At 58.3% G+C, this 25,078-nt stretch overlaps 2 protein-coding genes across 5 annotated transcripts in view; both read right to left on the bottom strand.

Moving 5' to 3' along the window:
* Nucleotides 1–12,617, bottom strand: part of EHMT1 (euchromatic histone lysine methyltransferase 1) — a 115,841-nt gene extending 103,224 nt beyond the window's left edge. For 2 of the 3 annotated variants that reach the window (XM_083806890.1, XM_083806886.1), the window contains exon 1: nucleotides 12,545–12,617. In XM_083806890.1, the coding sequence (XP_083663016.1) occupies nucleotides 12,545–12,565 (21 nt within the window). In that variant the 5' untranslated portion in view covers nucleotides 12,566–12,617. Of the gene's footprint in view, nucleotides 1–27; nucleotides 1,412–12,544 lie in introns of those variants that run through there. The other variant, XM_083806883.1, reaches the window with a different exon arrangement.
* A 4,287-nt stretch (nucleotides 12,618–16,904) lies between these two features.
* Nucleotides 16,905–25,078, bottom strand: part of ARRDC1 (arrestin domain containing 1) — a 30,303-nt gene continuing 22,129 nt past the window's right edge. The window contains exons 1-7 of one of the 2 annotated variants that reach the window (XM_083807719.1): nucleotides 23,083–23,492; nucleotides 21,769–21,819; nucleotides 21,126–21,280; nucleotides 20,456–20,638; nucleotides 19,901–20,077; nucleotides 19,364–19,769; nucleotides 16,905–18,636 (exon numbers count right to left, since the gene is read on the bottom strand). In XM_083807719.1, coding sequence (XP_083663845.1) covers nucleotides 18,572–18,636; nucleotides 19,364–19,769; nucleotides 19,901–20,077; nucleotides 20,456–20,638; nucleotides 21,126–21,280; nucleotides 21,769–21,819; nucleotides 23,083–23,089 — 1,044 coding nt within the window. In that variant the 5' untranslated portion in view covers nucleotides 23,090–23,492 and the 3' untranslated portion in view covers nucleotides 16,905–18,571. Of the gene's footprint in view, nucleotides 18,637–19,363; nucleotides 19,770–19,900; nucleotides 20,078–20,455; nucleotides 20,639–21,125; nucleotides 21,281–21,768; nucleotides 21,820–23,082; nucleotides 23,493–25,078 lie in introns of those variants that run through there. The other variant, XM_083807718.1, reaches the window with a different exon arrangement.

Here is a 25,078-nt window from a genome sequence, read left to right as displayed (position 1 = left end):
GTAAATGTTTGCAAGATCAAAACCTACCTGTCTGTGCACAGCACGTAATTACAGAGCAGAGCACTGCCGCACGCGCTTCTGTTCCTCCTCCACCCCACTCGGACCCGCAGCGCACCGCGACGAGAGGCACCCTGGGCTCGCTCCCACCTCGAGCTGCCTTTCAACAACCGACCGACGGCACACACCGCTCAGAACCACGGAATCCTTTAGGTTGGAGGAGACCTCCAAGATCGCCTCGTCCAACCATTCGGCACGCCCGCAGGGCGTTACGCTGGGCTGCCAGGACAGGAAGGGGCTCTTCTGTGATTTTGGCCTCCACGTTCCTGGAGAAGCTGATACTGGCACATGAGGATCTACTAGAAAAGACAAAGATTTTAATGACTCCTCCCATTAATTACAAAGATTTTAACGGCTCCTCCCACCCGCTGCCCAGCCCAGGAGGCAGCGGCACGAGGCAGCGCTCCCAGGTCAGGAAGGACAGCTGTGCTTTCTGTTCTTTCCACCACAGACGTGCTTTCTGTGCTTCCTATCGCAGTGCAGCTGGTGAGGTAAGGGAGGGGACAGCACCCAGAAAACGGCAGCGGCTGCGGACGGTTAGCTCTGCAACCAAGCTGTGCAGAACAGCACCTGAGTTCACATGATGAATAACAAAACCTTCGACTCAAGTATTCCCAAAGAAAGAAGCAGGGAAGCGACCGTGTTCCTGGAGATTCGTTTGCAGAGGTGGCGTGCATCCAGCAGTCCCTGGAAGAGCGATGTGCTGAGACGTTTGGCTGAAGACCCATGGCCCGGTTGTGCTACAGGCTGGGGCTGGAAGCCCTCTGCTCCTGCCTTCACTGCTCGGGCGATGCAACGCTCAGGGATGCTCACAGACAACAGAAAACGTAGCTCACGTTGGCCAAACCTTTGCAAAGCTCTGGTAATGCAGTGCAAAACCAGTCCTGGTTGGTTTTCCTTCCATGCAATTTAACTTGCAGTACTCGGTAGAACACACTCCTTCCCACTCCTGTGCCCAGTGCCGAACAAAAGCGAACCCACTGCAGAAGGAGGTTTAAGTGGGATTTAGGATACGCCTTGAACTTCTGATGGCAGTCCACTAAGGAGTGGATCCTGCCCAGGCTGAGCAAGAGACTGCAACCACATGGTTTTGTCACGCACAGAATAAAAGGAAGTATTGTGAATTCATGCCAAAATATCAAGGGCTTTTCCTCATTCTAAATAAATAAATAAATAAAAATAAAGCAGCTGAAAAAAAACAAGAGAGCAGAGCTTTTCCTTGTGCTTTTGCAAGGTCAGACGCAGCCGTGCCAGCCGGCGGCGGGGAGGAACCTGCAGGGACAGGCGCTCCGGGGCCGTGCCAGCCGCGGCGGGGACAAAAACGGGGACTGCGCACCCGTGTGTCCCCTCTGTCCTCTCCCCACTCACCTGCACTGCACGCCTAGGCCTGGATCTCCAGCTGCCACTGCTGTGCTCCTTGAAAACCACGTTAAAAAAACAAACAAACAAAAAAAAACAGATGTGAACAAACTTACAGGCAAGTTCACCAAAGTGCCACTTTCTTTTCAATTCCTAGCATGGCCAGAGAATGGCTCTGTAGCAGATGCCACAACTGCATAGATTTGTTTGGGTTTAAGACACCGCTACAAGTTCTTATCACAAATAAGTTCTTGTCACCGTCAAAGCTATCTGCAACCCAAGCCAACTACTCCTCAGTATCTCTGCAAGAAATACTAGGCTGGAATAGGCAGGGCCTATTCCTAATTTAGGAATGTATTAAGAGGACATGAGAAAACTATGGGTTGCGTTTTCCAGATTTTTATGGATCACATTTTTCCAGCCCAGTGTTGTTACCTGAAATCCAAAGGAGAGGTGCTGGAGTTGTACTTGCTTTATTCACAAATGCTTCATGTGTTACAGAGTGTTTTTTAAGTTTTCCATTTCTCTTACTCAGGGTCAGCCATGACCTCGAGGAAGGAAGCCAGGAACCAGAACCCAGAACCAGAGCTTGTAAAATAGGGAAAATTTTGACCTGTGTTACTTGCCATCTCTTACCCAGTGAAGATTACACGTACAGCTCAAAATTTACACTCACCATTTCTACACCACTCCCAACCAAAGGCTTCTAACACCAAGTCACTCACATAGCTGTGCACCATTGCCTCCATCCCACAGCTGAGAACAGCATCACCGGGAGCCGCACGCCCCGCGAGGTGCCCCAGCTGTCCCAGGGCGAGCAGCAGGGGCTGGGGAGCTGAGCACCGCGTTCGGTCGGGGCCTCTGCTCCCCCCGGGGGTCACCCCCGGCACAAGAGGATCGAGGGAGGCATCGGGCTAGGAGGCCACCCCACGGACCCAGTGAGAAACCAGCACACGCAGACACCCACCAGAGCTCCGCGGGCCCCAGTGGCTTCCGAGCACACGGCCCCAAACTGGTGGGGATTCGCCGATCCCAAGGCACCAGCGCACCCCTGTACCCCAAAGTCCTGCGGGGCTGCAGACGGCAAGGACAGACCGTGGTTGTGGTAGAGGAAGCACCACAAAGGTGGTGCCAGGCCAATTAGCACCGTTTGGACTCGCTGGCGCTTAACAAGGCTCCCGAGTCGTTCGGGGCGCAGTGGCGCTGCAGCAGGGACACGTCCCAAAGCTCAGCAGCAGAGCCCGCCAGCCAGCCTCGCTTGGACAGTTCTGTGACTCCCTTTGCCTGAAGTGCTGACGGCCCAGTGCCTGGGTACGCGGGAGCAATGTGCTCTCCCGAGGCTGACGGCAAGCCTCCCCCCTCCCGTTTCTGTGGTTCTGGATCGGCTCCCAAGACCCTTTTAATGTAATACTCTATTTTGGTCTGTGTAGTCTTACGGAGGGTCGATGTTGCAAACTCTTCTGGCACGTAATTCCTATTATCCTGCACTAATGCTGCATACGGGGCATTTACAGGTCCTCAGCTCTCTGTTTGTACGGCTCCCCATTCCCCAGCCCCAGGCAGCAACGAAGTCGGGCATCTGCTAAGCAAGAGGGGAAAAAAGAAAACAAAACCCAGAGATTTACCTTACTTCAGTATTCAACAGCACCGTCAGTTTTTCCAATGCTCCCGTTTTGCACATTGCACACCATGCACTCCAGAAACTCTGGGAAACAAGCTGCTTCTGTCCTGTGCTTGCAAAGCACCATCTATACTTACAGAGCAATAAAAATTAGCTTAATTAATAATACATCAGCAAGAAAACGTTAATGAGCACCCAGCAGGGAAAAGGACTGCTGCCTAATCTCCTTGTGCGGACTCCTTGCTTTGGCAGCAATCAGCAACTGCATCGGCGCTCCCGTCCCAGCGCAAGGAAGAATCTGACTCATCCGGGACCGCGCAGCAGCCAGGGGCTGCCTGTCACAATTTACATTTCTCTTTAAAAGCAGACACTGTTGCATCAGGAGCGGCTCTTGGCAGCCCCACGCCGACTTCCACTCGGGGAGTTTTTGTCATTTAAAAAAGAATTTTGACTATCTCCGGGCATCCGATGTGTAAATACCCATAGGCGGAGGGGCCTCCTGCAGTTGGCTCTTTGGCCACGTCTGCAAAAAACACGTGGTCCTGCTGCCAGAGCCTGCACGGGCTTCAAGCTGCCGACACAAGCGGACCGCGAGCACGCCGGGGGGAGCGGCACGGAGCCTCCCTGCCCCAGGAATATTCTCACTGAGAACACCCGAGCCCTCTCCCAGGGGCCTGCCCGCCCTCGCCGTGCCCAGTCCAGCAGTGGCCAGGCTGGGCATGTTTTGAGGCAAGATGCTGGAAATCCCCTCTCCCAGCTGCTCCTGCCGGGGCTGCCTCCCAGGGCAGGAGGCTGAGCTGGCAGAGGCTGTGAGCAGGAGCCCGGGGCACGCAGCTGCCCGCACAGCCGTGCCACCGGAGCGCATCCACGCCAGTACGAGGCCACAGCGCATCCTCATCAAGGGCTGTGCAGCGCAGAGGTTTCTTTCAGCCGCTGGAAAAGCCACTGTCTCTGCCTTTCATTGTGAAGAAGGTTGGAAACAAAGGTCCAGCGAGGAAAGGCAGGTGGGCTGCTAAAACTGGCCGAGCCTCAGACCCGACGTGGCCGCCCGCTCCCGACCACCCCGTGCCCTTGTCCTCCATGGCCCAGCCACGCCGGGTGCTGTCCTTAGGGCCGCTGCAAGGCTGGCCGGGGCGAGCAGGATCCGCGCCACACGGCAGGATCCTGGGCAAACAGCAGCAGCAATGTAACACACACCTTGGATCGGCATGCAGCAGCAGCAGGGCATCTGCAGCAGTCGGTGACATCCGAGTCTGCTGGCACATGGGAGCGGGAGGAGATAAAATATGTCTCCGAAGAGCCTCTCTGAGGTGAATCCGCAGGCATGGATTGGAGATGATATCAAAGCAAGCAGCTTTTAAGAAAAGCCATAAGCAATTAAAACCAACGTGCTATCAACATACAGCTTCGTGAGAAGAGGCGCTAAACCGTTAGAAACCCAACTGCGTAACCACATCACCCGTACGAGGGGTGCTTCCAGTAGGGATGAGGACTATAAAAGCACAAAGTAATTCCAAAAACCTGGGAGTCAGGCGCAGAGTGTGTGGCAGACAACCTAAATCCCAAAAAGCAGGGGAAATACAGCTTGCAGTAACTGGAAAACACAGTGGAAATAACCAAGGCAGAATACGATCCACCCTCGCTGATCTTTTGAAACGACGCAAGCCGGAGGCTGTGCTAACCTCTCTCCACTGTAAATTCTTACAAGTCAAAGCAGACACATCTCCAGCCAACGTGCTCGGTAGCAGTTTGTTTGCTCACTGGTGGCGTCTCCCTGGCAAAGGGGGAAGTTGATTAAAAGACAGCAGGGCTCCTCACCTCGCCTCTCCACACGCGCTGGAAGCTACAGGATCTGGCACCACAGCAAGAGTAAATATTACGTCTCATCCGAAGGCCATCCTTAAAGGAGCATTCTTCATCTATCCTCAAAGTTTGGCAGAGACGATTGTCTGCAGATCCTGTAGGACATCTGCTTATAAACAATCACCTCCGCGTATTAAAGAGGTAGTAAAGCACCAGTTTAAAATGATGCATCCTAAGAGTACTAAAAAATGCACATCCTACAGACCACGAGGCTTTCAAGCATATGGGATTCACAGATCCTTAACGCGCAGAACACAGACAAGCTGACAAAAGCTATTACATGCAAGTTTGCAATAAAAACCACCTAATGTTTGGTTACCACTTCAGCAGCTGTCTGGTGACTTTTGCAAAGCCTCCTGGATGTTGACTTAATTTATCAAATATTAATCGTGCTCCTCAATTAACAAAACATTTAGACTCGTGCTTTATGTGCTTGTAATCTGGAGTTTTATGTTCAAACTTACAGGCCAGTAGGATATGAGATGGAATCCTATAAACCAGCTAGCAGCCCGTGCTCTCCTGAATGCCGGTATGGGCTGTTTTACATCGACAAAACCCTAGTTGATGGGGTGTAAACTTGCTGCCTACCCCCTTTGACATAAGAAATGCACCTTGGACATAAGAAACCTTCCCTCAGTTCTGCGGCACAGCACGGCTCTGAAGCCAGAGGTGTTTGGGCAGCTGCGTGCACGAGGCACCACCGAACGCCACCTTCCAATAACCACCTCCCCGTGCACCTTCCCAACTCAGCAGCTGGACGAACTGCATGATTTCGGAAACCCTTTTGTCCTTTCCAAGTCCTCTACCACGTGCACGTTGAATTTCCCACTTCTTGAAACAATATTATGATTTTTGAGAGGACCTGACTATAGCTTCCGAATGCCTTCGGTCAGCAGTATGAAACATCCCCAATTTCTGCTGAAATTGGTTAAAACATCTGGGTAATTTGCCTTCTGGCTTTGAGCCCTTGGGAGAAATTACCTATTAAAGCTTCCTCTGAAACTGCAAAGACTAGAAACAACTGCAGAGGAGGAAGGCAGCTGAGATTCTCGAGAACCCAGGAGCTCACGCTTAAAAAGAAAGAAAAGAGAGAAAAAACAAACAAACAAAAAAACGCAGTGTTTCACAACGCTCAGGGCTGTGTTCAAGGCATCAGCAGATCCTGGTCAACAGTCCTAGTGAGACCAGGGCTCCCTTTGGCCAGCCAACATGCTGAAACACATCTGTTCACGTCTACACTCAAGTTCTGAGATGAATTAGAAAGCCGAAGTAGCACTCTGAACGACACACGGACTTTTTCTCTTAACCGAAGCAAGGCCAAAGTACAGAATATTCCACTTCAGCCCCCCGGGCTGCAAAGCTCTCTTCATGGCGATGCTCGGGCTCTTTCCTCAGGCTCTGTGGGTGGCAAAAGCCGTCACAGTCACCCTGGCTGCCCTCAGAAGAAATAAGCTCCACGTCCCTCCTCGTTTTAAGAAGACGAGCACGAGCGGGCACGTTTTCCTGCAGAATCATGAGCCTGCTGGACTTGGCTCAAATACTTCGTCCCACATCACAGGTAAGGGATTGCTGTAGTCTTTGGGCTTCACTGTTATTTCCACTTACCTCAATTTGCTCAGCTCTCCAGCTCCCTGCTGCTGGTTTTGAATTCTTAGTGACAGCAGCTCGTAACCATCTCCTGGCTCACGCACTGGCCCTTCTGACCCAAGAAGCTCTAATCTCTCTGGATATTTTCATCCCTGTTTGCATAATTTTGCATTTCCCTGTAACAAATGGGATACGTCACTTACCTGGCCTTATTTTGAGTTTAGCCATGTCGGCCTGGTTATCTCGCTCTCTATTTACTTCCTCCCCAGCTGTGCCACCTGCAGATTTCCTCCCTTTCCCTGCGCTCAGCAGGATGATGAGCCGTATGCAAACAGAAGTGGACCTGAATTTTCTGCTCTACCAGTCCATCCCACTCACTGCCTCCCTGTCCTGAGCTGACACTGCTCACCGCTGCCTCCGAGAGCTCTCCCTCGAGAAGGGGATATGACACTGAAAAGGATGGATTTAATATTTAATAGCGTGCCTCCAGCCCCAGGCCAGTCCCTTCCGCAGCCGGGCAGCTCAGCCCCGCACCGTGTCGGCTCACCTTGCTCGGCAGCTGGCTGCTCGACATGCCGGCCTGCATTTTTGAACAGCGACTGCTGCGTGGAGCCAAACCAGCTGAAACACAAACTCGGGCAATACTGCCCGGTGGCAGACGGCCGGACAGTGGCGAGGATCAGGTGGGAAACAGGAATCCTCTTGGAAGAGCGCTTCCTGCTCGAAAAGCGGATACATGGCACGTCCTTGGTACTTTGCCTATGCTAGAAATTTTTAATTAAAAGCAGGAAAGCCTTTCTATTTTAGACACAGTGATACTAGCGTCAAGAGCTTTTATAAGCAGTTTATTCTGGGTTTATATGCATTTCACAGAGCTTGGCAGCCAAGCTAAGCCGGCAAACTCTTCCCCTCCCTGTCGGATTTACTTTGCCACTTGAACCAGTCCCCATCCGTCACGGCACCAGGTGCCTGCCCACGGGAGGAGCGGGGACAGCTCCCACGTCTTCTCCCTAGCCCGACCCCAGGGCACGGACAGCTCGGTGAGCCTTCAGACAGACACGGAGGGGGAATCTCCAGCAAAGCGCGGCTTGGGGCACTCAAAGGGTCCCCCGAACCCCTCGCAGTCCTGCACAAAGCATGCCCCCAGAACAGGAGCCAGGCCAGCAGAGCCTGGGGAAACGTAACCCCCCTCCCCAGGGGATCCGGCCTCACCGAAAGGAGCAGGAACTGTCCCTGCAAGCCCTTCTCTCAATGCGGGTGGCGGAGCAGAGGTGGCAGCGCCTCTTGCTCACCCTCCTGTAAAACCTCTGCCTCTGTGGGAACAACCCCCTGCCACCTCCTCCTTTTCTGGGCCCCAGAGGCCCAAAACACACAGCCGCAGTGTGCTGCTTCAGCACTTTGCAAGGGAAAGGCAAGAGGACCGCAGGCTGCTTCCAACCCCCCCACAGCCCCGCTTCTGGAGCAGAGGCCGTGAGGTGGCATTGCCCCAGCTCCAGATCACAAAACGCCAGGACAAGTCACGCAGAGCGAGGCCCCAGACAAGGGTTTCAGAGCAGGGACAGTGCAACAGCCTCAGCCCCTCGTCGTTCTGATATCGGCTGCTCTCAGGCACACGTGGAAGTGCAAAACCCCAGGGTGCGGGCGCTGCACTCACTGCTACGGGGTGCTGGTGCCGGTCGCGGGGTGAGCGCCCACCCCGCTACCTGCCTGCGTGGCTCGGAGCGGCCCCGCCATGGAAGAGCTGCTTTCCTTCTTGTTCTTCTGCTGCTAACTGCATCTCTGCGAGGCCTTCTGCTGACACAGCTACGGCAGAGGGGAGAGCAACTTCTTTGCAGTTGCAGACAGACAACTAAGCCTGCAAAACTTCTCAAACGTATACCAAGCCTCTGCTTTAGAAAGCAAAAAGAGCTACCCTGGTCTAAAATCACCTCTACACTAATAGAGCTACGTCCACAGCAAAGACTTTTATTAGTGTTGCTACTTCAGCAAAGAAAAAGAAACATCATCCTGTCCAGCCAGCATAATTACACTGGAAGGGCTCTTTCAAAGTACAAACCAGGCCTTTGATTCTGCCTTGACTTGACAAACTGTTCTTCAGATGCTTCCTTCAGTCACGTTGGCTCAGCCACATCGGCTTAGCCTCAAACGAGCCCTTCAGTTGTTTTCTTAAAACTTCAGGAGCCGCATTTGCCCGACCTGTTGTTATTTAAAGTTTGTGCCCATGGAAGGAAAGGACGGTTTCCCAAGCAGCCTCTGTCAGCTGTCAGCTAGCTCAGCACAGCCCAAGCACCGCTGGGAGAACTCCCGCTAGGGAAGGCGATGTTAGCAGCTATTTGGGGTGGTAAAACTTTGTCAGGGGCCAAGGCAGGGTGCAATTTTAACATATTAGCAAAGTAACCCTAAGGTAAAAGCCTCTAAAGCAGTTACAAACTTTCCTGCCCTTACCAGGCGCTTAGTGTCTGAAGCAGGGAAGGAACTCCTCTCCGCACACAAATCGCTGCTAAAATGTTTCACGCCGTGTTAAAGCTGACCCAACTGAAACACACACATTTATCCCGTGGGGGGGTCTCACATCAACATAGTATCATCATCCCCACCGCCCTAATGAGGCCGCAGAGAACTTCCGTCCAGCAGCCACAAGGCATGGAGGCTCCCAGGCAGCTCACGAAGGAGAAGAGGACAGGGTTTAAAGGGCACCGAGTTTTCCTGAGGCGGCTCACGGACACAGACTCCGTGCTGAAGGCAGCGGCCCTGGGAAAGCAAAGCGGAGCCCTCTCCTCGCCTGTGACACCAGCTGGCAGGAGTAAATGAGAGAGGAGGAAGGGCAGGGCAGGCCTGAAAGAGGCCCTGGATTTCGCGTCACCTGCAAAACAGAAAGCGGGAAACCGAAGAAATCGCCTGCGTGCTGGCTGCTCAAAGGCACTGCTCATTAGGTCCTGGCTTTTCCTATTATCACTCCTGCACTCGGTGGCCTATTACAGCAACCTCCTTCCAGCCAGGGACCCATGAATAGGAAGCTCTTTGACATGAGTGAATGTTGCCCCTTAATCCAGTAGGGAGTTCATTGCACAGGCGGAGGACTGCCTACAGCGTGCTCCCAGCACCAGCTGGCTAAGGGGATGAGAGCAAGGATCAAAGCCGGGGCGAAGCCGCAGCATCGCGAGCCTGATTTTCAAAACCGCTCGGGCTGGCGAGCCCTCGCCTTCAAAACGTGGGGAGCGGCCAGGTGCTGAACTCACCGAAGCTCTGCTCTCAGCTCAGGGTGCTGAACACTGGGGAAATCTGTCCTCTATGTGGCTTGCACGCCGTCTCTTCGCTTTAAAGATCAAAGCTGCATCTCCAGAAAAAAAAAGATGTTACAGATCTGAACAGATAGGAAAAAAAAATGATGAAAAATGCAGTGTAACTTCTGAGGAGAACCACTTCATTCAAAGCCACACGCGCACCTTGCTTCCTGCTCAGCATGCAGGCACCAGCCTTCCTGAGGTTAGCACGAGCCTGAGGAAAAACATCGTGGCTTGAAGTCTGTGTTTTCAAGCTCACACCGAATGATCGTTTCGGGAAACACACAGTCAGATGATTCTCTTTACACTAGAACTGACACGAACTGGAGTGGCAGCGTCAAACTCAATGAACTTGTGCTACCATAAAACTTGCTGAGCGAGGTAAACTCAATCCCTCAAACTTTAATTTTAGTCCTGCATTCACCGTAGGTCTAAAACATGTAAAAGCACCAAACCAGACGGGATACGAGAGACCTGCCAAAGGAAGTCAGCAGCAGAACCAGTCTCCGCAGCGGTGCGGTCAGTGACTGCAGCTCAGCCACCCACCTGGCAGCTCAGCCGCGGGGCAGCCACAAGACACCGCCGCTGCAGCTCTCCTCTGAGAGCAGGTGGAGCCTCGGTGCCCGCAGAGCTTCTCCCTCACGCCCCAGCCCCGCGGCTTGGCCAGGAGCTGGTCTGTCCCGCAAGGTTTTATCTTCAGCCCCCGGGCTGCCGGAGCTCTGCCCGCACAGGCTGGCGCGGGGGCTCGCCGCAGGCACACAGCGGGGCCCTTCCAGCCCCCCAGTGCCCCCAGCTCCAGGCTCACATCTTCCCCCAGGACCGCACCTCTGCACCCCTCGCCACCGAGTCAAACAGCCCCTCGCTACTGCTCCGTCTCACGCTGCAGCCGTGGGACGCCAGTCCTTGCTTTCCCCTGCACAGAGCACCTAGTGCAGGCTCTAAATCCCAGCTGGATTTACAGCGACCAGCTTCCTCCCCTCCGGCCTCAGAGGGGTATAAGCAAAGCCAGATCTGGCCCCAGATTTAACTCAACGTAAGGGGGAGGGGAGGAATTAAACTCCAAAGGAGTCACCGTTCCTTCCCCATAAGCCACGGCAACATCTGTGGGTATTAAGCCTGGCCCTAAGACCAACACTTCCTAACGCTCCCCACGCAGCAGACCCAGCCGGGTCTCCTAGGAGAAGCCCCCTAACAAAAGGTGGGTGTCTGCGTTTCTAAGACAAACCTGGGCATTAGGAGCCGCGGAGCTACGGGCCCAGTCCTGCCCCGGCTGTGGCCGTGCATCGTCCTGCACGCAGCCCGCTGAGGGAGCCGAAGGCGACACCAGGCCATGGAGCAACGGGACCACCCGCGGGCTCGTTCTTCTACCGCACCACAGCACCCGCGCCTGGCCATCGCCAGAGCCCAAAGCGAGGCAGCGGGACCAGGCCCTGCGACGCGGTTGTGACGGAACCGAGAGCAGAAGGAAAAAAGGCTCGGACAAAACTCAGACAAGGGGAGCCTCGCTCCTTTAATAAACGCACACCGGCCCTGTGGCGCTTCCCAGAGAACGGCTGCCGCCGGCACGGCCGCGTCCAGGCAGGGCCCCCAGCCGCAGCACGGCCCTTGGAGCGCGGTGTCCGAGTCCTGCGGTCGTTAGGGCTGGAAGAGACCTTGGCGGCTTTCTGGTCCAACCACCCCCTACCACCAGTGTCCCCACCGAGCCCTGTCCCCAGGCACCACATCCAACCTTTCCCTGAACACCCCCAGGGACGGTGACCCCACCACCTCCCTGGGCAACCCGTCCCAGCGCCTGGCCGCTCTTTCCGAGCAGAAACGTCTCCTCATTTCCAGCCTGGGCCTCCCCCGGCGCAACCCGAGGCCGTTCTTGGTTGGGACAGGGCCGGGCGAGGAGCAGCCGAGCGGCCGGGGGGTGCCCGCTGCGGCCCGTGCGGGGCCGGTGTGCGGCCGTGCCAGCAGCGTGTGCCCGTGCCCCCGACACGTGGCCGTGCCCTCGTGTGGCAGCCCCAGGGCTTTGTGCGAGCCGAGGCCCGGCGGGCAGCACCGCGCAGCTCCGCGCGGCACCGCTCGGCTCCGCGCAGCCCCGCGGCCCGGCACCGGGCCCGGCAGCCCCGCGCGGGTCCCGCGCCCCCTGCCGAAGCGCGGGGCTCGGGGCCGGTGACCGCCGGGTTACGCGGGGGGCTCGGAGCATCCCCGAGGCCGTTCGGGCCCGGGGGCCGCGGCCGAGGCCGGGCCCGGGACCCTGCATGGCAGCGGCTGCCCCCGCCCCGCCGCCCCGGCCCCTGCATGGCGCCCAGCAGCGGCCCGCCCGCCGCCGGGCCCCGCCGGGCCCCGGACCCTGGATGGCGCCGCGCCAGCGCCGCCCCGAGCCCGGCCGGCGGAGGATGGGGGGGGGGTGAGGGGGGGGGGGGGGGCGGCCCCGGACCGCGCATGGCGCCGGCGCCGCTCCCCGCCGCCGTCGGGGGGGGAACCCCGGACCCTGCATGGCCCATACCACCGCCCGGCCGCGGAGGGGTGTTACTTATACAGAGTCCCGGGCCGCCGCCCCCCCCCCCCGCACACAATGGCAGCGGCGCCCACATTCTTCCCCCCGGAGGGGCCGGACCGAACCACGGCGCGGCGGGGGCACGGCCCCCTCCCGGCCCGCGGCACGAGGCGGCCGGCGCCGGGCCGTACCACTGCGCCCCCCCTCCCCCCCCCCCGGCCGCCTTCCCCCAACCCCCCCCCCTCCCCCCCCCCGCCCGGGCAGATGGACGCCGCCGCCCGCACTCACCTCGGCATCCGCTGTGGCCATGGCCGGAGCCCCGGAGCGTAGCCCCGCCCCCGCGGCGGCTCCTCGCGCCCCGGCTCCGCCCCTCTCCCCTCGTTCTTCTCAATGGAGACGCTCCGCCCGGCAGGGCGCGTGCGCGCCGCGGCATGGCGGCCCCCAGCGCGGCGCTGGCGCCGTACGGAGACATGGCGGCGCCCATGGGGAGGGGGCCGTACGGCTCGGGGCGGGATGGGGACGGGGAGAGCAGCGGGGTGGGGACAGGGACAGGAATGGGGTGGGACGGGGAAGGGGGGCGGTAATGGGGACAGGGACAGGAACGGGGACGGGATGGGGACAAGGTGGGAGAGGGATAGGATGGGGACAGGGACAGGAACGGGTGGGATGGAGACAGGGACAGCAACAGGGGTGGGGGTGGGGTGGAGGGGGACAGGACGGAGGGGGAGCAATTGGGGTGAAATGGGGACAGGATGGGGACATGGACAGGAATGGGGGTGGGATGGGGACGGGGTGGGACGGGGACAGTATGGTGACAGGAACAGGAACAGGGGTGGGATGGGGACAGGGACGGGAATGGATGGGATGGAGACAGGGACAGCAACAGGGGTGGGATGGGGACAGGGTAGGATGGGGACACAGGAATGGGGGTAGGAGGGGGACAGGGTGGGATGGGGACAGGATGGGGACAAGGACGGGAACGAGGGTGGGATGGGGACAGGAACAAGGGTGAGGTGGGGATGGGATGGGGATAGAACAGGACAGGGACAGGAACAGGGACAGGGATGGTGGCCTCAACCACCAGGTGCTGGCACTGTCTGGTGGGCGCAGACAGGAGGGGAGCGACGCGGCCGCCCCACAGGCGCCATGTCCAAAGCAGGGGCTCCAGCACTGCCAGCGGGTCCCCGACACATCCTGGTCCCCACCAGGGCAAGGGGGGACACTTCTCGCCCTTGGCCTCGTTAAGATAACGATCCGCGTGGAAACAGAGCGCTCAGCAGAGAGGGGGACTCGGGGACACAGCGACAAACCCGGAGGCAGGGCTGCGCTGTGCCGGGTCCCCTCGGTGCCACCGCCTCGGCCCTGGGGAGCACAGGGGAGCTCTGAGCGTCACCCGCGGCACCGCGCCCAGCTGGGCGCAGGGCACCGCCGCTGCCTCGTTTAGCGGATAACCGGCATTTCCCAGCCTGGGTGCCCAGCAGTGCCACCGGGGCTGCCCGGGGCCAGACAGCAGCGTTATGCCACCGCGTCGCCCCCGGGGAGCGGCCCCTCGGGCACCTCGTCCCATGCCCGCGGCCTTTCGGCCCTGAGCACCCACGGCGGGGGTGGCCGTGTCCCCTCGTGGCCACCTCCCCTCACGGCCACGTCCCCTCAGGCCGGCCCCCCCCACGCCAGGGCGCTCGCAGCCGCTGCCTGAGGCACGCCGGGGCCCTGCGGGCGGAGGGGCCGGGGCCCAGCCCCGGGGCCCAGCCCGGCCTCCGAGCGCTGCCCGGTGCCGGCCGCTGCTGCCCCCGCCCGGCCGCGCCGCGCTTACAACGAGGGGCGCGGCGGGGGGAGCCCGGCCCCGGGGGGAGCCGGCACCGTCCCGGGGAGGCCGAGCCCCCACAGGCCGCTGGGCCCCGCTCGGAGCCCGGCCGGGCCTCCTGGGGCCGGGGGGGGAGCGTCTTCCACCGGCCGGGCCTTGCCCGGGGCTGGGGAGGAGGCCCCGAGCCCCTGAGGTGCGAGCGGGGGCCCCCGAAAGGCCCGGCCCAAGTTCCCCCCCCCGAGCAACGGCAGACGTGGCCTTACAAAAGCAGAACTTTATTTACGTTTTCTGCCCTTTACATTTGGTGGTTAAAAACCCCCGGACACAAACACTCCCCCGACACCCTGGTAAACATGTAAAACTCTTCGTTTGTATTTAAAACCGTGTAATAAATCGCGCAGAAGCGTTCGGTTGTACAGAGCAGTCAGAAACGTTGCCGTATAAAAGCCCGAGGCCTGTAAGGAGAACCCCGACAGGAATTACAGCCACGCGCGGCGGGACGAGGAAGGGCGCACGTGTTGGGCGTTCGACCCCAGCAGTCCCTCCCGGGGAGGAGGGATGGGACGTGGTCCTGTTGCAGACAGTTGGAAATAAATTAAAATACAGAAATAAAAACCAAACAGCCCCCAGAGCACCCTTCATCTTGTGTCTTAGAAAACTTCCTTCCCCGGGCACTAGCAGAAAGTACTTTTACAAAACTACCGAAAGTTCAGTGGAAAGCTGAAAAAGAACCCAACGTCCACCGAAAAGAACCGGAGAAGGTGTCGAGGCAAAGCCCTTGTGGCCCTCCCGCCGCCGCGCGCCCCGTTAGCTCAGCTCAGCGCCCCGGTGCGTCCCCTGAAACACGGCCCCGGCAGGGCAGGAGCCGGCCGAGAGGCTGCAGACAAAGGGAGGCAGCAGGGCAGCAGCGTGGTGGGGGAAGCGCGCCCGGAGCCAGCGGACAGCTTGATGAAGACGGATGAGAGCGGGGCAGAGGCAGCGGCCTCCCCCCGGCCCCATCGCGCACAGGCGGGGAAGCGGCAGGTGCCAAAGCGGAGCCGGGTGGGACACAAACAGCGCTGAGAAAGCCAAAACTATGGAGGCTGCACATGCGGAGAGCGGGACGAGGACAAAGACATGCAGGACGAAAAAGCGGCGGCATTAGAAAGGAGTGAAGATATTTTTGGTATTTTCCATTGAATGCTGAGTTTGGAAACAATTATCTCACAAGCTTTGCTCACACCCCACCACTTCCCCTCCCCATTTCAAACAAAACGAACAAACAATTGCTTAAAAAAATTGAGCCAGGAATTTAAATGAATTCCTACGTACTAACGTTTTCTACCCAGAGCTGGGTTCGGAAGCCAGGCTTTTCTGGTCTTTCTTGTAGAAAAAAGAAATTCCCAACTCCTCTTCAGAAAGAAAGGAGTCAGGAATGAGGGGCCTCCAGGAGCTCCCTGCGACTTGAAGAGGTTGAAACCAGAGAGGCTGCAGAGAAGGGGCAGCAGCGAGGCAGAGGACAGGAGGGACGGAGCGCTCACCCCTTCCAGAGGGGCACATACACCCAGCGATTGCTTTTCTGCCCCTAAAAGTACTGCTCAAAGTACTCACAGACCCTGAGGACCCTGCTGCCACAGCACTCGGTCACAACCGTGGGTAGCTTTAGGAAGAGGAGGATTCTTCCTCCTGCAGTCCCAGACCATTGTCCGTGAAACACAAACAAGGCTCTTTGCATCAAGCTTCAACCCCTGCCGCAGGGCTGGGATGGGAATGTTGGAAACCACAGCGCTTTGCCAGTAATTTCTGTGCATTTGCACAAGAGCACGGCTCTCACAAAGTCAGGGTGCCACCCTAGGGTGCCACCCTCCTGCAGCCTGGCCAGAGCCAGCTCACAGGGCTCAGGGAGGCTTCTCCCTGCAGGAGCTGCGCGTGCCCAGCCCTAGCACCCAAAAGCAGCAGCAGCCCCCAGGGCCTTGCCCAACTCCATCCTGTGCCCTCCAAACCCGCAGGCACCCCTCCCCAGGGCAGCGTGCCGCCTGCTCCTTGCTTTGCAAAGGGGCCACCACGGAAAGCACGAGGTGCTGAAGGACCAGCCAGCTGCTAGCAAATGTAAGTCAGGTGAGCAAGCTTGGCAGCCAAGCTCGAGGCCCTGCCCTTCAAGAACATTTCTCATGCCAGGCACAGACACCAGGCAAAGGGGAGAGTCCTAAACAATGAAAGCTGGGCAGAAGCCCAGGTTGGGTAGAGGCCGAACAGGGAGCCTTGTGTATGAGACAGGTCATGCCTCAGGCTGCTGGCAGGGACAACATCCAGACAACACCTACATGCTTCAGACATGGTATCACCAAACTCCGTGGGTGTGGGGGAGCCTTCCTTTCCATTTTGAGTAAGTTTCTTCCTAGTGACTGTTCAGGAGAGGGCACAGGCTGGCGGTGTCCAGCCCTAGCAGCCTGACCTTGGCTGTTCCACCTCCATCCTCCTGAAGGAGGAGTCCCCTCTCCCCTTCCTCCCCAGCACTCCACCTCCTCCTTTTTGACCTGAACTCTGCAGAGCGCTGAGTAAGACCTGGGGGGCCAGCCACGGCTTCAGGGCACGGTGCCGGGGAACCGCACGCTGCTGCGGGGCAGTAGGGGCTCTCTCCAGAGCTGAGCCCATGCGGAGCCAAACCCCCTCTGCCCGCTGGAGCTGGGAGCACAGCACAGCGCCCAGGCTGTTTTCCCAGAGCTGCCTTGGCAGAAGTCACCATCTTCCCGGTGAGAGCAAAAAGCTTGCTTCGTTTTGTAAGAAATCAGCAAGGTGCATTCCTGGATTTGGCATGAACAGGCATATGGGTAAGCGTCAGAAATGGATGAAAGAGCACAGCAGTTCTCTTCGAATAATTTATTAAATACAGCATTAAAATTTGTATTTATGAATTCAATCATTAAAAACAAAACTTTATCTCATATATATATATATATTTAGGGACAATGACAATCATTCTTTCAACATTGGTGCATGTTGTGCCAGCACTGCTCAGAACGGCACCTTCTCTGCACCATCCTTAAAGCAGTTCAACACTTTTAAAATAAAATAAAACAAAATAAAAAGCATTTGCAAAGGAAGAGTGCAAAGCGGGGCTTGTCCCCAGCTGCCTGCCAGGGCTGTGAGGAGGCAGAGGCTGTGGCGCTCACAACAGGTTTGTTACATATTGCCTGCCCAGCACGAGGAAGCGTTGGGACCAATTCTCAGAGGTGCCAAAGGTGCAGTCTGCAATTTCAGCCTTGGCTGGGTGCCTACAGCTCTGAGCTGAGTGTCTGGTTTGTGGTTTCCTCAGCTCGGGCAGTCAATACTAAAAAGCTAGACAATAAGGGAAAAAAATAAAAGCACAAAAGAAAAAATGTTGTTTTCAGTACACCAGCTTCTTCCCCCGACCTGCCAGGTCCAGCAGAGGCTGCAAATGAAGCGTAGCAGTCGGTGTTCCCACTCACTCGTTTCTGCATCCTGCTGTGGCTCGAGGTGGCTCAGGAGGTGAGCAGCAAACCAGTACCAGCTCGCGGAGAGCGCCGTCCCCAGGCCACGCGCACTGGTGGGGCACCATGGACAGAGAGGCTGCAGGCTGAGCCTTGAGGGAGGCTGATCCCAGAAGACTGGGCTTCCACGGATGGGGTCCTCGGGCAGACGCAGAGGTAGCATCAGCCAGACTTTTGTAACTTGATTGTCGTGTAATTCTGGCCTGCCTAAGGCAGCAGCAGCAGGGATGGAGAGGGTATCCTGCAGGAGCAGGAGTTGGGACGTGGGACCTGACTAGCACTGGTCATCCTCGCAGCAAGCAAGGACGGTCTGTCTCCTGCAGGGCTTCTGAAAAATTATCCTTGCTGAAAAGGCTCCCCGCTGCCAGGGCCTGTTCTCCACTCACCGCAAGCAGGCAGCGGTCCAGCCCACTGCCAGGGGACCAAAGGCTGCCAGTCCCTCACCCCACCACACCGGTACAGCAAGGGCTTGTGCTTCTGGCTCTGTAAGAGTCCCTGGCCTTCCAAACCTGCTTACTCCAAGAAACCTGTTTCAGCTACGCTTGAGACCCCCGAGGACAGGGAGGGAGGGCTGTCTGAAGCGTTTCCGGAGAGCACATGGCCCTCAAAAGAAAGTTCACACAGCCCAGCCTTCAACCTACAGCGGAGACGTGCCAAGTCAGGAGCATTTCAGATAAGGCATCGCAGGTGCTTTGATAGTAAAGCAGTTAGTGTTGACTACAGTACTTTAAACACAGGCTGCTGCAGAGGGCATCCCTGGGGCAAAACCAATTCTCCAGCACCTGATGCAGCAGGAGACGGTTCAGACCTCTCCTACACAAACGCGCACACAAGCGCGGGCTGCTCTGGCTGCCCTTTGTTTTTTTTTCCCCTCCCAAGAAAGTGACTCAAAAAGCCCAGGCTGGGATGTGCCATTTACCCTGCCAAGCAGCCACAGAGATAAAAAGACGCCTTGTGCTGTACCAGACTTTGCAGTAGGCAGGTGAACCATCGCGCCAACGGGACGCGAAGCAGGGGAGGCTAGTTGCCGTTGCTGATGCTGGAGTTGGCACTGCTGCAGCTCTGCTCGTAGGACGGAGGCGCCTCTGCGGGGGAAAGACAGAACAAGAGTGGTTATAGTGGGTGTTTGGGAGGCTCCCTGCACCCCATTCTGTGTAACTCAGTGTTAGCAAAGCAAGCTGCTAACACATGCATGCAGGCAATCTCTCCAGCACCCTAAAGCCTGCCCCACGAGCGACACATCCGAGTGCCTCTTGTCAGCCCAGCGCTAACAGACTGGTTTATTCGGCTAGGACCATGCCACAGCGCTGTTCTCTGCCACCCCAGACAAGCACCGCTCGAGGAATGCAGCGTGCTGGGATTTCCCCAAGCTTTTCTGTCCTGGACAGTCTCTCGGCGCCCGCCCCCACAGCTTCTGTCTCCAGACCAGATGCAGGCCCACTCCAAGGCAGACATAAGATTTCAGTTACATCACTTTCCTGGCTCTGCTCCCGCCAGCCTCGCCACAAGCCAAGAAGTTTTTATATCTGTGGGAGGCTGAAAGCTCATTTCAGAACAGGGAGATCCTCTCACGATGAGCCTAGGGCAGCACGAGCGTAGACGTGGGAACGGACAGCAGGCTGTCACAGCCACGGGAGGGGACGCCTCTGGAGAAGGCAGGCAGGGAGATCTCACGATCCCCTCTGAGTCCAGCCCCCGGTGGGCTGACATCCCCATACTCCAACCTTTTCAGCTAGCAAAGAGACTCTCGTCATAGCAGACATTTGCTGTGGCACCGCCAGCCTGTTCAGGCCCCAGGAGCAGGACGCTCACCGTACGGGTAGCCCCACGTGCTGTACTCCGGAGGCAAAATGAGAGAGCTGGCAGTGGGCACGGGCACCACGTTTCCCTCGGCGTAGTAAGGGACGGTGGCTCCCGTCGAGAGGCAGAGCGTGGGGTGGTTTGGGGAGCCCGTCTGCTCAGAGTCCGCTTCCTGGAAGCTCAGTCCTGGGGCGTAGCTGAACGGCTGCTGCTGGGAATGGCTTTTGGTGGGGATCAAGACATTGTCCATCGGGTGATAGCCGCTGGCAGCCTCCTCCTCCTCCGGGGGGGCACTGGGTACCACTGCAGATGGTAGGTGCTGCACAGATCGGGAGGGGCTCAGGGGGACCCTGTTCACCGCGATGTTACCAATATAGATGGGAAGGGTGACTGAAACCTCTGGTGACTTGAGGGAAACCTGGAAAAGAAGGAAAAACAGTGGCATCCTCTGTTGTACATTGCGCAGGGCACAGCCAGCCTCACCTGATGCAAGGGCCCCCCGCTCCACACATCTGCTGAGCTCAAGTGATCAAGCATCAAGGTACTCACCTGGATGTAGTAGTCGATGTGTATGAGGCTACAGCCCTGCAAAATGGACTGGGGCAGTGCCGGGACGAGGATCTGCTCCTTCCATTCCGCGTGTTTCCAGGCCTTCACTCCTGAGCCTTCCACCTCCGCGATGGTCCTCAGGTCGTAAATCCAGCGCTTGGATTTGTAAGCCACTTTCTGCGCAGACAGAATTAAAAAGAGCTAACAGGAAGACTGCAGATGTTCTTCTGTCTCCCACAAGTGCAAGGCAGGACACAAAACCACCCAACTGCTTTGTCAAATAAGCAGCAGTACAAACCTAACGTGCACGTTACAGGGCAGGATAACCCATCGTTACACGACGGGCTGAGTTGGTATAAGCACGACATGTTCTACCACCTCCTTCCCCAGGAAAAGGGAGAGAAACAAAGTTAACCAGAGGTCTGCACTCCTCACTGCCACCTCTCAGCAACGTGCAAAGAGATGTGCACTGTGGTGAGAACTGCACCAGATTCACGTCGGCCTCAAGGAGGTGGAGTACAGCCCAGCTGAGGGATCGTCCTTTTGGATGCTTACCTGGAGCAGGCTGGCTACCACAGCCCCGGTGTCCCGGCCCGATTTGTTCTCTATGGCTGTGCGGAGCTGGATCACCTGCCCCACGACGTACCCTTTCAGATCTGAGGTGGCGGTCAGGATAACGTTGCCACTTTTCACAAGCTTGTAGCTGAACTTCTTGGTGACTGACATCGTGTTGGGCTGCTGCAGAACAAGAGAGAGACAGAGATGTTGACCCAAGGGAGTCAGAGCACCTCCAGGAAAACACTCCGGTTCAAAACAAGCAAGCAGAAATACCGGTCTAAGAGGCCACAAAGAACCACTCACACAGCACCGCCACAGACAACAGGTCTCACTCCTCCATCCCCCCAGTTTTGCTGTCCTATTAGCGTCTCTTCCCTTCGGAAAAAGTTCCCTAAACGCAGGTCCCTACAAGTACCTGGGACTATTAGCAGACACCTCTCTCAGGACACTGAAAATTCACCTACACCATCCAAAGTAATGTGTGTAATGTGTGGAGGAGCCATAAATCACAGAGAGCAGGGACAGAAAGCAAGACAGGACAGATCAGAAGCAGGAGTCCCCATCGTGCTCTCGCACAGCAGGACGTGCAGTCAGAGAGGTGTCCAACCACGCAGTTATTCCCACCTCTCACACATGACAGGGACAAGCACTGAAGCCTTGTTCTTACCTCAATATCAGGGATGTCATTCAAGTTGAGAGGGCAGAGGACATAGAAGATCTTGTTGCACTTGTAGTCCTTGGAGAAGCGAGGCGTGTCTATCACAGCTTTAACCTGATGGAGGACCTTGCCAAAAGGGCCTTCAAATGATGTAGGAGCAGAGGCTGGAGTCAAGAGAGAGAGAAAGAAAAGGCACTGTGAGACTGAGTCAAGCCAAGTATGTCCAAACATGAAAAAACTTTCCTCTTCACCTCAAGAGTCCTGCAAGTATCTCAGCGCAGAATTCCCAAAAAAGGCTTGGGGCTGAACACTCGGGTCACCCAGTGACTGTGCTGCGACCTCCTTGCAGGAGGCACCGCCACACCACAGCAGAGCGTGCTGCAGGCAGGACGGACGGCCAGGAGCCCACCTGAGAGCCCGCAGAGATGTTCAGAGCTGTCAGCGACAGCGCAGGCCTGGTTTTGCACCAGGCAGGAGGCGTTTGCTTGCCTAAGCTCCTCCGCTGTGTGCGGCCAGCCTTACACTCCCCCAGCACCTCTGGGCCTCGCCGCCAGCCCACCCTACCAGCCAGCCCAGGGCTCAGCTCAGCTCCCAAGGCGGGGAGAGCCACGGCTCGCATGGCAGGGCCTTCAGCTGGTCGTCTGCATCGTACCTGGCAGCAGGAACTGGAAGGAAAAGTTGTGCTCCCCAGCTGAAAGGACTCCTGTGGGAAACAAGAGGAAGAGGTGAGGGACAGGTGCCTTGGAACGGCATTTTTGGAGCACGAGCTTCTGGTGAGAGAGGCCACTGCCGGGGGAAGGCCACGCAACTCGTTCAGCTGCCTTCACCCCACCAGACACCACCATGCTCATCCTCCAGGCCCAATGAGTTTCACATCCACTGCTGCCCACCTCTCATGGGGTCAGGAGACATCCCCGTGCCCAACGAGTTCTAGGTTAAGATACTCTGGAAATAAAGTCACCTGGGGCACAGCTGAAGGGATGCCGGTGCCAGAGAACGCTTCCCGGGGTAGTTCACCCCGGCCCGCCGACACAGGGCACCAAGAGGGGATGCTGCGTGTTTATGTCCCTCCGGCAGGCTGCAGCCGGCCGGGAAGGTGAGGAAGCCCCGGCACTGGGCTGGTGGGCACCGAGCTGGAACCAGAGGCCCAACTCCCAGGCCTAAATTCGCCCCTGCAGAGCCTGGTCCCAAGATGGGACCTGCAGCACCTCAGCCCGTCTGCCTGGATGACAGCGGCCAAGGAGAAGCTTCCACAACGTCCCCGAGTCCTTCCCTTGGGCAGAGCCGTGCCGCGGTGCGGGTGAGCTCCTGCAGAGGCTATGCCACGCTCTGTGCCTCAGCTGTGACGTGGGTGGCTCCTGGTCCCTGTGCCACCAGCAGCGATGCCCCTGGCCAAGCCTGATGGAGAATTCACCCCTAATCCCAGCTTTGGGCCCCTCCTCCAGAGGAGATCCCTGCTCTCCGTGCAGAGCCACGCACCGGCAGCAAGAGGCCGCACAGGCTGAGCGGGGAGAGGAGCCTGCGAGCAAACCGAGGCCGTGAATTCCCCCCCACGGCACCGAGCACTTCGGGGCAGGCTGCGGGCTCCCGGCCCCTGGCTGCAGCCCAGCGCTGGAAGCTCAAACCTCGGCGCTGGTTTTCTTCAGCGATCTCACTCCCCAACAGCAGCCTCGAGGGCACAGAGCGGAGCCAAGACACGGCTAAAACCACAGCTACAGCCCCAGGATCCCCCAACCCGCCCTCCCCAGCGCCCAGCCGGGTCCCACACCCCTCCCAGGGCAGCGGCGACCCCAAACCAGGCCCACAGCGCGACCCGGCAGCATCGGGCAGCTCCGCAGGCCGCCTGCCGTCAGACGAGCCCCGAGACGCAGAGGGCCTTCCACGTTTGCTGAACATGTGTAAACATGGGAGGGTTTGTTTCCAGCTTGGCTGTGCTAACAGCGGACCTGGACACCGAGTAACTCACGCTGCATTTGTTCCGCTTTGTAGGATCGCTGCTGGAGGTGCCGAGGCTCGGGATTTGGCTAGCTGCTGGGTTGGTGCAAGGAGGCAGCTTGCCTGTCCGCAGTGCTGGCTCCGCAGAGCTGACAGGAACGGTCCCAGCGCCAGGGGACTGAGCGGATCACAGGGCCGGGGAAGGCGGGGGGAGAATCTGGGGGGAACTGCCCCCATTTGCAGCGTGGTTCCAGGCAGACAAGGCGGTGTTCGGCCCCGTCCCCTTCTCACGTCAGGCAGCGCTGCCCTCGCTGCTGGCAGCCCGCCTCCGGCACAGCCCCAACACGTCTGGGCTGGGGCCGCTGCAGAGGGAGCCAAGGAGAAGCGAGAGATGTCCGTGCGGGATGGAAGGGGACGGTCTGCTCACTCCCAGCACCCCACCAAAACACCCCCCCGGTGATCGCCCTCCCCGTCCCCCAGACAGAACCAGGCTACGTAGGCTGAAATGCAACGTGCCGGCTTGTCACAAGGTGGAGGCATAAAGCAAGGCAAAGCCCGCGCTGCCAGCCTCCGGCCACCCCAGGCTTCTGTTCCCTTCTCGGGAAAGTCTCGCTGGGTGAAAGGCAGCAGTCTGGGAGACGGGTGTCTTTTCTGGTTACAGGGCAAAGCCTTGCTAACCAACCCGGTGCTTGGTCACTGCTCCAAGAGTTTCTGGGGCTCCATACAACGCTGCGGCCTCACAGCCGGGCCCTCGCTCTCCGCAGGCCCAGCTCCTGCCCAGCCCACGTCCACCAAACAAAGCCGGGCTGGAAGTGAAGCTGCCAGCGCTTCATGCCCTCAGTTTCCAACCCCTAGTGGAAAACCAGGGGTCCTTAAAATTGCACGGGGCGAGAGATGAAGCCCACCCCGTGCAGCACCAGGCAGGGACAGGCCCATGCCGCTCGCAGAGGATGCGGCTGGGCTCTGGGAGCCGCCAGCAGCTGACTTGGTGGCACCGATGCCATTCCCCAGCCTCCAGCGGAGCTCAGCGCAGAGCACCCAACAGCGCACACCAAGCCCAAGCACCAGCGTTAACTGAGAGCCACAACGAGCCAGGGGAACGCCACGAGCCCTGCCCTCAGCTCCATTAAGCGGAGAGACGCTGCAGGCAATTAGCAGCAGCCCTGGTTTTCAGGCCTGAGCCTTCCCATCGCACACCCTCCTTCCCCCGCCACCCCAGCAGCACGGAGCAGCTCTGTGCCAGCCCTGAGGCCCGCCGTGCCCAGGTAACAAGGGCTGGGTGCTCGCAGAGCCCCAGCTCCCCCCCAGACACCCGAGTTTCTTGCCCGTGGTGCCAGGGCGGGGGCTGCTGGAGCAGGCGGGCTGTGAGCACCAGCCCGGGTGCACGCAGCAGCATCCAGGAGCCTGCACAGCGGGACGAGCACAACACCTCAGTGCCAGAGCCGTTCCTGGGACAAGGGCTAATAAAAGTAGAAGAAAAACAGAAGATCCTGGCCAAATGGGAGGCTCCCACAAAAGCACAGGTGTGTTCGGGAGCCTGGCGGAGCGGCAGGGCTGCTGGGAAGCCCGGGTCCAGCAGGACAGGGGCAGACATTTGGCAGCAGCCCCACGCCGAGCTGCTCCCAGGGCTCCCGCTCATCTCTGCTGGCAGGGATCCCCCCGGCACGGGCACAGAGGTAGCTCCGCGCCTGCCTCGCCTGGGATCACCAAGCCATTTGGGGATTTTGCCACGTGTCGGGTGGCTTTGGCAGAGGGGAAGCTGGCGAGCCCGGTGCGCGGTCCCCCCTGTACTGGGACAGGGAGGTGACAACCACCCCTGAACTCTCCAGCCGGCAGCTCTGCCCCACAGGCTGAGCTCCCATTCCCAAACGCCGGCACGGTTTGTTACAAAGGGGACAATCTGCAGCTGCCCTTGCCCCAGCCACCCCGGCTCCTCTCACCCGGAAATCAGCACCGAAAGCCACCCTGGCACCCTGCGAGGGACACGCAGCGCTTGCCCTCCCTCTGGCACGGGTTGGAGGCAGCAC

The sequence above is a fragment of the Anser anser genome, assembly GCF_964211835.1.
Source record: "Anser anser genome assembly, chromosome: 21".
NCBI lineage: Eukaryota > Metazoa > Chordata > Aves > Anseriformes > Anatidae > Anser > Anser anser.
This window is presented reverse-complemented; position numbering and strand designations above follow the sequence as displayed.